Here is a 13,875-nt window from a genome sequence, read left to right as displayed (position 1 = left end):
TCTGCTGAATTCACTGATTTCTCTGAGTAGATGACTCCCATGTTATTCAGGATAGGGCTTAATTCCACATTACCTATAAATTTTTCCTCTCCCAATGCCTATCTTCATTTTTTGTCCACACAGCACTTAGGTCCCTCCTGCCTACCATGATCTCCAAGATTCCCAGCCTTGTCAGGTAGGTCCCTCAGAAACTCTACACGCACGCAAAATGTCTTTGCCAGCTCCTCCTCACCATCTTCTGCATAGGTGCTTGACAGCAAAGCTGTTCTTTCTGCACAGTGTTAGCCATGTTGTTCACTTTGAACATTCATCCATTTAGGAGGGCAATCCTACACAGGCTTCCCATTCTCTTTTCCTTGTATATTTTTAGGAAACATGATTTCTGATACAACTGACCTATTTCTCAGCTATGTCTTTGGATTGCATCTGGGATGTGTCAGCACTGCTAGAGGCACTTTAGCAAGGTCCAAAAGGAGATAAATTGCACTTGGAGACAGGGGAGAACTATCTACACCACATGTAATACACATGTTAATATGTATTATGCATGGCTGTTTTACATATATTATGCACAGCTAACATTTTCCACTTCCCTCTCTTTAGTAATGAAAACGTCTCTAACACAGTTCTGCTCTAGTCTCCTTGCCCCCACCTCCCACCCTTATATTTTATAGCATCTGGAATAAGCATTGGTCAGCCTTTTCTCCCAGGGGGGGATGCAGCAGTCAGTGCAACACCCAGTATGTCTGCAATGTCCTCCCTTCAGGCTCTTTTCGAACCCTCCCCAGCTGCAACCAAGCCAGCAGGGGAGGGAAACCCTCACAGTGAAACCCAGAAAGCACTTAGGGAAAACAAATAAGGTTGCTAAGAAACCATAAAGATAAACTCAAACCCACAAAATCCAGGAAATAGTTCATATGCTCTTTTCAAACACACGCCAATCATTGCTCTCAGTGCTCAGTCTGTCACATTATACTAGCACAGAGCTAAGGCTGTGATTATATGTGCTCAGGACCAATTCCCAAAAATGTGAGAATCCCAAAAACTGAGCATGTTGCATCACTCAACCATATCTACCTCTCTTCCTACTTTCTAAAATTACAGCACACATAAAAAGAATCAAGTAGAATTACAGTGCAGGTAGGCTATAAATTCTATGTATATGATGAGTTATCTATAATGACAGTAGCAGTGAAGATGCCAGCAGCACAGCTGGGCAACATCAGCATACAAAACAAGGGTCCACTGAGGGCACAAATCATACCCTCCCTACCACTGCCATCCTGCGGGCTAAAGACAGCACAGGCTCACCTGCTGATTTGCAACTCCACCTCCTTTTTACCACACATCTACAGCCTTGGGAGCCATGCTTTGCCCACAGGGATTTTCTTAAAACAAAATTTCTTACTATGTTCAACCTGTAAGCAAACCTATCTCCAGTGCATCAGGAGGTAAGAAGATGAAAGCCAGAAGGAAGGGGTAAATATGCCAGTCACGCCTTGCCCGTGCCACACAGACCCTGGAGCCATGTTTGGGTGTTTTCAGAGCCTGGTGAACTCTGGAAACAAGGAGCAATTGAGGCAAGGCAATCTTCTTTTATCAGCTGCCCTTTGAGCACCACATGTTCTGCTCCCCATGCACACAGCTACATTGCAGCACCTGATAAATTTTCTCACACTTTTAAAAGAGTTTGGGAAATAAGAGCATGCCACTAGAAAGGTTATATTTAGCCCTCCTATCTCCAATCACCTTGAGTTAAATTAGATAGTCAGAGCATAGCAATTGCCTGCCACACAGCCTTGTGGCTTAATCAGTGCTTCACAGCAAGGTTGAAACTTCTCTGAAAGAAATGAGGTGAACTCGATTGCTAATTTGGCTTCATCCTACCTCATCATATAGAGGCCAGAGTGGTTCATTTCTGTCACAAAAAACAAGAGAGCATTTCCACTTCCCAATCTGAGTTTGCACCAAAATGGCACCACTTTCAGTAGTACAAAGAATTTCTTAGAAATGGAGCAAATGTTAATCCTTGCTAACATCTCTTGAAAGTGATTGGTATGAAAAAGCATAGCCTAAATATCCTTACACTGTGCCCAGGAGAATTTCTCTTTGCCTTGCACAACTAATGCATTTTGTGCACCATGTGGCTGTATTTCCCCAGCGCAAAAACTAAGAATAAAAGGGTATTCACACAAACTGGCACAAGTGTGGGACATCATCACTTCAGGATTCACCTCTAGTCAGCAGAGACAAAGACCCTGCAAAGGGTGAATACATGCACCTGGGTTCTCCCCATCAACCGATTTCCTGCACTCAGGGACTTTGCATCTCTCTGAAGTTGCACAGTAACCATGCTCCATTGTCAGGAGGTGTAGTAGCCCTCAACCTGCCCAAGCTTCTTCATCCAAGGAGCAAACCAGCAGCAGCATTAAACAAAACCAATGCCAGGATGCAACAGCTTATCTCGGAGGGCTACTACTGAATAACTGTCTCACTTTTTACATTAAGAGGTAACAGGATGTTAGATGGTCTATGTTGCTGCTATGAAATTCAGGTTTTAAGCACCAAAATTAGCTTCCAAATCAGGAAAATACAACTGATAGTCTTTTATGACTAGGGGCATGCTGTCTTTTACAACCTTATAGTCTTTTATGATTACTTTTACAACTGTAAGTTCGTAAAAGACAGCATGTCCATTAGTACAATTGTTCTACAGCTATTACCAGACGTGTCTTTCAGTCAAAAGCATAGTAATTTGTACTTCAGAAAGATACGGTGGGAAATACAAATCTGGAATTACCAATTTCTCAAACATATCAGAGAAAAGGATTTAGAGCGAGCAATGCAATTTATCTTGTGTAATGATAACAAAAAAAAAATTAGGTCACACATTGAAGACTTTTAAAGCCCTCTCTTTTTCACACCACAAGTTTTATCAAACCAGCACAGCAAGAACATCATGGGTGGCATTTGCACAGCCACAGTTACAGCTCAGCTCTCACCTAAGGAGAGCAAAGCTGCGCAACAGCTTCCATCCAGGATGCAGAAGACAAGCAAAAATAACAAAATGTCCATTTCTAATGTGTCACTTCAGCTGATTACACTGAAAAAAATAACAAGAAAAGATGAAGTATTAAAAACGTAAGTAGGATGAGCAAGCTTGCTGTGTCCATGATAAAGTGTGTATACTTTTATCATAATTATGCTAAAGGGCAGAGTAAATAGCTTCCAAAGAGACAAGCAGAAGAAAAAAACCAAAGTTTTTCAGTGTGTTCCAAAACACTGAACACCACACCAAAGGCTGACTAAGCTCTTAAACTTTCATCTACTTTACCCAAGTCTTTAACTGAGTCTTCACTAACTCATGAGCACAAATTTAGGAGGAAAGCAGAGTAAGAAGAAAAGACTTGTACCTTTCATGGTTGCTTCACATACTTCCATTCTGGGCACAAATCAAAGATTGAAATTCAACCTGTAAAGGTTTCATTTATGCCTAAAGCAAACATCAGGTACTTTGCTACCATGGTGATGAACACAGTAAAAACACCTTAATCACTCCCGATTCTGCAAGTGTAAAGTAGGGCTTGGTGCAATGGTTAAAAACATAGTCTGTCATCAGACACGAGTTCACACTTCAGAAAATGGTTTCTATTTTGAGTATTGCAGTTGTGCAAAAACTGAAATACATAAACAATAAATGAAGAGAGAAGTTGTGTAGTGTACATCATGCATATGCACTACTCTAGTCCTGCACAGAATTTGTAAGATGAGTTGATTGATCAGGGGTTCCCAACCTAACAGCCATAAAACTGTTTCGGAAATGAGTCACTTGCTTGACTACCATATGTTTGCTAACACCAAGAGAATAAATACACAGCTTCGGAAAACTAAGGAAGTCATATCACATTTTTTTTATTTTAAATAACCGAGTTCCATGTTAAAGCTCAATACTTCCATGTGCCCTTTAAAATGACAAACCATTAAAAAGATTTTTTTATAAAACTAAAGCTAATAGCAGCTGAATTCTTAATGTCCAACACATTTATATTACAATATATATACTAAACTTAAAAGGTACAGAGAATCTTCAAAGCTGTTCCACACTATCCATCTGATTTTGACTTTTTGGGACTAACCCCACCATCTTCAGCTGACTTCTCTGCTGGTCTCTTTTTTAACCCTTTCATTTTCCGTGTCTGCAGTTTACCAAGGTCTTGCTTCTGCATGTGGATTCGACCGTAAGTTGTACCAAACACGTCATGGGAGATATTCTTTTTCTTCTTAGGCTGTAAGGGAAGAAGAACATTAGTATTTCTGAATAGAGAGTGACAGGAGCTCTGGTGAGAACCAAGTGCCTAAAAACAATGCCACATACTGTGGTTGGAACTTAGAGATTAAGATTTGTTCTGTATGTTTGTATGCCAGCTCTTCACTGTAAAAGTGCTGTGGCCCCAGAAATCTCAGTTGGCCTACATAAAAGCAAGCCTTGGTCAAATATACAGTAATACTTCAGCTTTTGCTCTTCCTCACATAAGATAGATCTGTAAGTAACATACTTTCCAAGGTACATACCTTCAGGGCTTTTGGTTGTTTTAAAGACAGCTTATAAAGGTCATCTGAAGCTAAATGTGTCCTCCTCATAACCAGATCTAAAGAAGGTCCCATCTCTTCTAGTTCAATTCTTGGTATTTTACAGCCAGATTTCTTCAGAAGAACCCTACAAGGGAAAACCAACCAAAATCAACATTGGCCTCTGTGACAAAGATTTACCCATCTTCCTAAAGGGCAAGTTCAATCCCCATAGTTTGAAAAACTATTAAAAACAATTGCTACTGCTAATTCTATTATTGAGAAATATGTCTGTCAATTACAATTTATAATATATTAAATCAGTCCCATCACAATTTGAACACACTCAAAGTACAACCTGGCTCATGTAACTTCTTTTTTTTTTTGGAAAATGTGACCAGTATTATCAGTATTACTGTTAAAACTCAGTCCCAGTACCCTGAAAGACATATCCCTCCTCAAATTCAAAATAGTGCCCTGGGCATCAGCAGACACGAAAATATTTACTATTGTTTACAGCAAAATAACCTGGGTGCTAACCAAGAAAGTTTTTGTTTGTTTGTTTTGAAGAATGAGACTGATAGAAGTGATTTTGTTGTAAGAGAAATCAAAATTGCATGGAACACAAGCTACGAATGCTCACAGCCTCCTAAGGCAAGGCCATGAACTACGAGGGTGAACAACAATGCAACAAGAAAGATTGTCTTGTCCTGCCTTTTCCTGTTTTCCCTTCTGTATCACCAGCTGCAGCCTACCACCCGTCCTTCTCTGACAGGCACCTAAGTGAGGAAAGTCCTAGAAATCAGCTTGAGGAGAGACTAAGCCTATGAAGTCTAAGTACTCTGAATTCACCAAGTTAATTCACACCACCTTACTAATCCAACCATACAAAACAGCAATCCTTGCAGCTAGAAAGGGGAGCTCAACAAGGAAGGAAGCAGCAGGTTTAAGGCTTAAGTGTTTTCCTTTTGTTTTCCTTACTCTGTGTTATGCTGAAACACCTCTACACATTCCCTGTTTTAAATGCAGCAAACTATTGCTCAAGCCAGTTCAATTACACAACTACGGGCTAAATTCAGGGAAAAGTTGACAAGTGTACCGACAAGCAAACAAACAGGTAAAACTCACTTATAGCTTCGCATGTAAATTTTCCCATCTACAGCTGTGAAATGCAGAACATGCTCTAAACCAGCCAGACGAATATTTGGCACACTAGGACCTCTGAAGAAATCTGAAAGAATATTTGAAAAGAATAAATACCAGGTTTCTTGGCTGAAAAATCAAACCAACAGATGACTACAACAAATTGGTTTATTTTGTAATGGGCCCACATCACATCACTGATGTGAACTCCTTCCCTGTATAGATATTTTTACTGTATCTAACTAAACAAGGCTATACATGGGACAGCTCTAGAAAAGCTGAATCTGTATGTTTAATGGGAATCTCACAAAATAGCCACTACTTAAAACTGCAGCCTTGCCAAAACACAGGAGAGAAACTTAACAATTGTATTGAAACCAAATGCATGTAGAAATCCTGATAGGAACACAGTGATTTCCCAGAGATAATTTGGTAGCAATATACACACTACCTAAAATAAGTGCATGGAGAAGAGCAAATATACTTTCAGAGCAGTAACCTAGCCTTATTAAGCTAATTGGGATTATTGCATTGTCTATTCTTCCAAATATTCATCTCTGAAGTCAGAAAAATGAAATTTATCTTATTTTGTGTTTAGGCCAGTTCATGCTCAGCTAAACACAGATAAATGCAGAGAAGCCATTAGTTCAGGTATGTGTTTAAAGACATCATTCACACCCCTGATACTTAAGATTCTTAATCAGAGCCTGATTTGGAAGAGTACAAAGAAGGATAAAAAACAGTACAAAAACAGATCAAAACTGTATCTTGTCTACTCTTACCTATGTTTTCTCTTTCTGACTGGCAGAAAACGTTTACATTGTTTCTTTCATACCTCCCCCACAACAAAGCACTTCTGTGCTTTAGGTAAAGCAGTATTTGTCATTACAATCAATGTTTTCTCTATTAATAAGCAACACATATCTATAAAAATAAAACACTTTAAATACTTGCTTGGTTTGCAAAGAGAACAATGAAATGCAGGTTAAATACAAAATGAGCCGTCTCTAGTGAGGTTCTTATATCAGGCTTTGAAAAAAATACTGTGCAATCAGAGACCTTGTAAAAAAGCACAGCAATCTGTCCAACACATGCAGAGGGTGGAGAAAGAATGTGACCTTGACTGAGGGAACAAGGTGTGCTAATAAACATGACAGGGCAATGGTGAAACATAGGAGAACTGCTAACAGATGCAAAACACATCAGTCTTTTCCGTTCTGTCCCATTTTCAGATCCCTCGACTAGCTGTCTTTTCCTCCACTACCTTTTTCAAGAGTATCAGCACTGGAGTGACATCCAAAACAAAGTCTTGCTGGCAGATATCAGCTGGAGTCTAGCCAGGAAACTTCCTTGGTCAATTAACTACTCTCTCTCCTCCTCCTCCTGTGGGTTGAGCTTGTAGTTAAAGGTTGCAAATAAAATATTTTTTTCACTTCTGGCATATATTCTCCTTTCAACTAGTTCTCTGCAGGTACAGAAGCTTACTTTTACAGTGGTTTTATTGGCAACATCTCTTTCGTATTTTCCTGTGGCATCATACGTCTTTTTACCCACAGGATGATCTCTTCCAAACAAATGCAGGTGGTCAGGAATTTCTGTTTCCTGGCAATGCTGAACAGCTGCAGAAACCTTACACTTTAGTATACCTACAGTTGAAGCTTTTTTAATGTACTCTTAATTTATAACTCTTGCTTTGGTTGGACTGGAGACTTGCTTTCTCCTTTCTTTCCATTCCCAGTTCTTTCTCCTCCTTGTCCTCAACTTGTTTCTACAACTTCTAATTTACTTTTTCCTACAGAGAGCTTCACAGGGCCTTTCCATATCCAGATTAAATTCCTAAATTATTTGGGAACATGAGTCTATACGCTTCTTTTTGTACCAATTTATCCAAAAGCTGGTAACACTGGAACTCATGTAGCTATGGTTAGCATTAGCAAAGTTAAAACTCCATCCCAGACATTTCCCAGCCATCCCTTCTTAGCCAGAAGGAACCCACAAATCTGAGACGCTCAAAGTCTGTGCGAGGAAGGCTGTATGAAGAACAAGTGGATGATCAGTATAAGATTGTAGAGGTCTCCTGGAAACCACCATTTTAGAAAGTTTATAAGCAAGTGACGTAGCACCTAACCATTTTTAAGATTAAATGTGTGTGCAATAACAGAAGTAGCAAGCAGGCAGTGCTGTAAGAGATGAAAGAGTTTATAAATACAAGCATAAAAAGTTATTAGAAGTTAATGAAGTGCATTCCAAGGACTTGCATCATAAATTAATTCCTACATTACCACATCAGTAGGCAACAAAAACCAAAAAAGAATGGGATGTCTTAGTCTTCCAGGTCTCTAAAGAAAAAAGCTGCTGCCATTTATTTCTCTTAAACAACTTCTTGCACTTCACAATTTAAGCAGACTACAGGGTTTGGTTACCATGAAGACAGTAATTCACTCTTGCCTTTAATTTTACAAAGAAACAGCTGCAAGATGATACTTCAAACACACATAAACACTTTTGATACCACAAAAGCCAATGAAAGCTTGTTTTTTCACCAGCATCACTGGCATCACATTGCTTTGTCAACAAGAAGCTGTTAGCTATCTGATATTCCCCCTGGGATCCCAACAATACTGCTACAGTAACAAAATATTTGCTCCTGTTGTTATAAAGACATTTTGCTATCTTTCTTAGCAAGAGTGGCAGCTTAAAAGCACTATCTTTTGCAAGAACAGAAAGAAGCAGTTCTTCCCTATCAGTTAAGGGTGGTTTTGAAGCAGGTCAAATTATTACCCAAACAATTTTAATTGGTTAGTGATACCTTCGAGCCTTTACACTCCTTAACCTTTTCCTTTGTCTTTTGTTTTGTGTCTAGATATTTCATAAAAGTCAGCAGAACATTAAGACTTGGAGTATTTGGAGTACATTTAAGAAGAAAGACTGAGTGTCGATTTGAGTACATTTGACTGCAGTCACTAAAGGGAAATAAATAGGAGAAAGGACAGATGAACATCAAAAGAAATAAGACAGGAAAGACTAGTTAGTTATTTGGCAACCATCTAACAATGCATGTCTTCCACTTAAGGTATCAAGCTGTTTGATCATGGAATGCATGAGCACACCTGGATGCCAATCACCAATATTGTGAAGATGCCTGAACAAGACACACTTCAGAAAATAATGCCCCTGCTTCCTTCAGTGTAAATACTCATTTAGAGTGATACAGACATGCAGTATTAAAACTTGCCTATCTTCATATTCACTATTCACCCACCTTCAAAGGTTTATACACACAGTTACTAGCCTTTCATCTACCACCAAGCACCAGTCAGCTGTACTGAGAGGATGCAAATTTTCTCCTCTCCTGCTCCCTTTTTACTCTCACTCCAGATGAAACATCTTGCATTAAGGAATTATAATACTAAGGAAAAAACAAAAAAAAAAACCAAACTAATTTTTAAGGTCTGTTTCTAAAGAGCAATCATCTGTTTCCCTAGAAATAAGAGCCCATCCAATATTTATTTTAAATGAAAGGGTGATCTTGCAAAGCTGTACAGTTATGAATGGGTACAACTCAAGAATGGAACTAAGAGAAGAAGACTGTTCTTACTGCGTCAATTTCAGTATTTTACCAGAGCTTATAAAAAAAAAAAAAAAGTACTTGTAGGAAACCAATTAAAAAGTAAAAACATACCACCCTATTTACTAGATCTAGTTCTGCCAATCAAGACACATTTTTTAAGCATCAAGAGATACAGTACCATGACTTCTATGTCCAAAAAAGCTACCCTAAGAAAAGTATAATTTTTTGTAGTTCCCCAGAAAAAACCCACAATGTGCTTTATCTTCCAGAGTCTCCAACCTTGAGATAGTAAAAAACTTTATGCCGGTTTGTTTAGTAAGCTACAAGCCTGCTTTGAAGTTATGATACAGCCATTATCTACAGCTGATTTTTACAGCACATGTTCTTTCCAAGTACTCTAATCAACAGCACTTTTTTAGAATTGGTCAAATTTCCATAAGAAAACGCTTTCCTTGTAAAAACACAAGCTCAGTTATACAGATTTGACTTTTTTGTAAGCAAAAAAAAAACCAAACACCTCACTTTCTGAACTTAATCCACTGATTTCAAATTAGATACTTCAAAAATATTACTTGGTTAGAAAAGTGATGATCCAGTACAACTACAAGGTAGAAACTTTTTGAAAAATGCCAGAATTCTCCCACAAAGTAATGAATTTTATTGAACACAAAAGTTACAACTTGAGTGTCTTTTAGGTTAGTCTTTTTCCCCCTCTAACAGTCATGATTAGATAATTTTAATTTCATGTGACATGAAACTTACAAGTGCCTGTTCTTGTTTTCTGTCTGTGCTGAACATAAGCAAACATTTATTGAGAAACCAGCACTTCCCAACACATCATATTACTACAGATTTATGCAATGCTACCACTCAAATAATCAAAATACTGACCAATAAGAAGGCTCTTCAGTCTTCTGTATTCTTCGTTTACATCAAACATGTCACCAGCAAATATCAACATAGGTTTTGTTCCTTCAGGACATTTACTGTTCTGTGGAATAAGAATTTTATGTTAGGGAACATATTATTCACTTAACAGGTGGCCATTCAATGCTGAATGAAAAACTGTTGCGACTCGTGATCAATATGGGCAAAATAGACACTTCTTTTCATTGAACAACACTGTATGTGCATGGAAGGACTTTGTTTTTAAATGGGTGAACTGTATTATTATTTGTGCTGGTTACTATAAAAAGGTTAAGATAATACTGTGCAGTGAAACAAGAATGAATTTCACTGCAACTACTAACAAGAAAACTAAAACTAGAGGCAAACAAGTCTATTGTACTTCTGACACTGGAGAGTACATGAAAAAGGCTAAAAGGATAGTTTAGTCAATCATCCAGTTCTAATTTTGGTCAACAAATACAATTAGTTGAGTATAATTTCCCTGCTGTAAACAGTGTTATGAAGATCCACACTACAAACAATCTGATTTCAGGGGGAAGATTCACCTTTATAAAAGGTAGTTTCTTCACTATCCCTCAAGACTTTCTTGCCAATTTACACACTGTGATGAAAATGGAGACCATAAAAACTTCGGATTTTTGCAGTGTATGAACTGCTTGACACAAAAGTACACACATATTAAATGTTTTAGTCTTGACAAAATGAGCCTAACATGGCCATAAAAGGTGAATCTTCTCTGGGTTTAAATAATCGAGATATTAGCTCCCTGTCTGAATTAAGTATAGTTCCCTGAAAACTGGCATTTATGTGCTACTGAAAGCTAAAGGAAGTTTCAGAATCACCTCAGTCAGCAGAGCGACTCTCTTTGGTTGTAATTTGAGAAGAGGGATTTCAGTTTTAAAAGCCTATGCCAGTTTATACAGGAACCTCCATGAGCAGAACCTGACTACAGAATTTTGTAAATGTAACTCTAATTAAAACAAGAAAATATTAGGAATATACCAAGTATTAAAAAAAAAGGTATTTGCAAATAAAGTTGCAAGCTTGCTCAAAACAACCAAAATTTTTTAAAAAGCAGAGTATAAAAAAACCCAAAACATTCTGGGGTACACAAATTAGCATTCTTCATATACCAGATGAAACGCTTTTTTAAACAACTCCTGTCCTTACTTCAAAGCACAAAAAAGGCCAACGCACCAAAAAAACCCACCAGTAGATGTCACTGAAATACTGAACTAACAATTCCTTACCTTGACATCTTTTAGGGATACAAACTTCTCAACGCCCAGCTCAATCATGTCTAAGATATGATAGTCAAACATACGACCTGAGAAAGTAAAAAAAAAAAGAACATCCAGACACTTAAATATTAATTGAAAACTAGACCTTTCATCCAAATAAAAACCCAAGTGAGACTATTACCTATTATCAAGTTGTTAGGTCGCTTCTTGTTATGAGAGCCAAACATAAACAGAGAACAATCGGATTTCTTGGAAAAAAATTCCTACAATTGAGGAAAAGAACAAAACTTATGAGTTCTGATTTGTAGTGTTTAAAATATTTGGTGAAGGTATACATCATAAACACGTGAGTTTAGGAGCTGCCTAACAAGAAGAGCAACTGCACCTACCAGAATAGTTTTGAGCATGTCCAGGTCCAAATAAGCTAAAATTGACAGATGGACTCAAGGTTCAAATAACAATTGATTTCTTCTTTTATTTCCCATGGCAGTCTTAAAGATCAAGTCAGGCATTTTCTCCTTGCCATTATCTCTAATGCACCTTTTTTATAATTCCTCATTATTCGTTTTTACATAAGATACTTTCAACCACTTTTCCTTGACCTAAGAGTAAGTATTTGCAAGTTGGCTACAGTTGTAATGCCTCATTTTAGTTACCCAGCTAAGTTTTATGCAGCATATTAGCTTTGCCTAACAGCTTCTGAACAACCAGTTAATTCCCTCAACAGCAAGCCTAGGAACATTTGCAAATATCTAATGTTCTCACACTTGGGCACCAGAGTCCTACTCCAGAGCAACTTCACATCAATTTAAGACTAAGATACTTCTTAAAACCAACCCAGGGGTAACTATCATAGAGAAGATCTTTTCTCCAAGTGGAGTAGACAGAGAACCTATTATGGTATTATGTCCAGAGCCAACATCACAGCAATTATTTCTGAGGATGCCTAACTCTAAAGCCTTTTTAGGCACTGCTGCTTCTCAAGGCAGCCCCTCATTTCGTGTAGGCAGAACCATAGCTGTACACCACTATCTCCTTTCTCTCATTTTGTTGAAGGAAATATATATAATGCTTTTATGACAGACATATTTCAGCAGTTAAAGTAATGCTTCGATGGAAGTGCAAATGTGTGAGGTATAATCTTAGGATTAGCTCCTCTATTTTTCACCTTCCTGCTCATAAATTATCTTGGCCTTAAAGCACTGATTCAACAGCAAATCCAGACAGGTGCATATCACCAAGTGTATTTCCAAACACACATCCCCTTCCAAAACAGACTCCAAGAGAGCCATTTTTGCAACCTCTTTGACAGCCAAATACACTGAAATTGCACACTTTTCTAACAGTTGTTGACTGAATGTTGGAACAGAACTCTCAGCAACCATCTCAGTTGCACAGCTGATGCATGTGTTTGCATGTGGTACTCTGATGGGCTTTTCTTCCTCTATTCAAACACAAGGAAATCACAGAAAGCTATAACTCCCCTATTTAACTATTTTAACCTATGAATTCACCAAATTGAAAACAAGTTGTTCATAAGCTATGGCACTTTAGAGGACTGACTTCTAGAATAGCAAAATAAAACACTTTATTCTTCCTTTCATATCAAACACTGTTACTTATAATAACATTTAAGGTAAAGACAAAGTCTTCACAAATTACAATTCTGTCTTGCAGCTAGAGGAAAAATAGGTCTATTGATGCCATAAAACTAGACATAGCCCTACCTTCAACTTTCCCAAACTCCCTGTAAACTTTGTTTCTCATATAGCTCCTTATGGAGTAACAGCAAATTAACCTCCAATTAAGTTCTTAATGACTTTAAGGATGTAAAATGTCCCAAGAGGAAACATGGTTTATACTCACCAATGATGTTTGATCCTCAAAAGGCCTAGTGATATTTTTCCTGAAAGGAGGAAAAAAAAAAGAAAAAAAAACAAGATTAAAAAAAAAAAAAACAAAACCAGGCCCAGATAAGCCCTTCTAATTATTTATTCAATAACATTAAAATTCTGCATTCTACTGGAAACTCCAGCAATAGAGGTTCAGTTTTAGTTCAAACCATAAGCCACATTAATACTACCAGGAGTTCCTTAGTGCTGCAGTTGCCATTTTAAGTACTTTCCTCCACCTTTCCCGTCTCCTGGGACCTGACTTCCAGATCATTACCAGTGAAACTTAATGAACAACGGCCACTGCTTGTTGATTCAATGTTAAATTTAGCTATTACAATTAATGTGTCTGACCTACATCCATACAGATACTGGGTTACCATTTTGAGCAAGACATATCTATCACTATAATCTGTAACTTGAATTTATAAGAATTCAGATGTAAGAACTCCAGCCTACCCACCTGACACAGAAGCTTGCTAGCTGTTTGCACACATCAGTCAGAGAAACCAACTGTTTCCGTTTCATAGAATCACAGAATGGCCTGGGT

The 13,875-nt window shown here is 37.8% G+C and overlaps 1 protein-coding gene across 1 annotated transcript; it reads right to left on the bottom strand.

Annotated features, from left to right (window-relative positions):
• Positions 1–3,881: 3,881 nt before the first annotated feature.
• On the bottom strand, positions 3,882–13,339 carry RPF2 (ribosome production factor 2 homolog (S. cerevisiae); the record flags this gene model as incomplete). The annotated part of the gene is made up of 7 exons (XM_010086094.1): positions 3,882–4,286; positions 4,573–4,717; positions 5,698–5,800; positions 10,175–10,274; positions 11,443–11,519; positions 11,615–11,696; positions 13,300–13,339. Coding segments are annotated over 7 exons (730 nt in total), but the record flags the coding sequence as incomplete, so codon positions are not given.
• Between the last annotated feature and the right edge of the window lie 536 nt (positions 13,340–13,875).

The sequence above is a fragment of the Pterocles gutturalis genome, unplaced genomic scaffold (assembly GCF_000699245.1).
Source record: "Pterocles gutturalis isolate BGI_N339 unplaced genomic scaffold, ASM69924v1 scaffold51341, whole genome shotgun sequence".
In the NCBI taxonomy this organism is placed as follows: domain Eukaryota; kingdom Metazoa; phylum Chordata; class Aves; order Pterocliformes; family Pteroclidae; genus Pterocles; species Pterocles gutturalis.
This window is presented reverse-complemented; position numbering and strand designations above follow the sequence as displayed.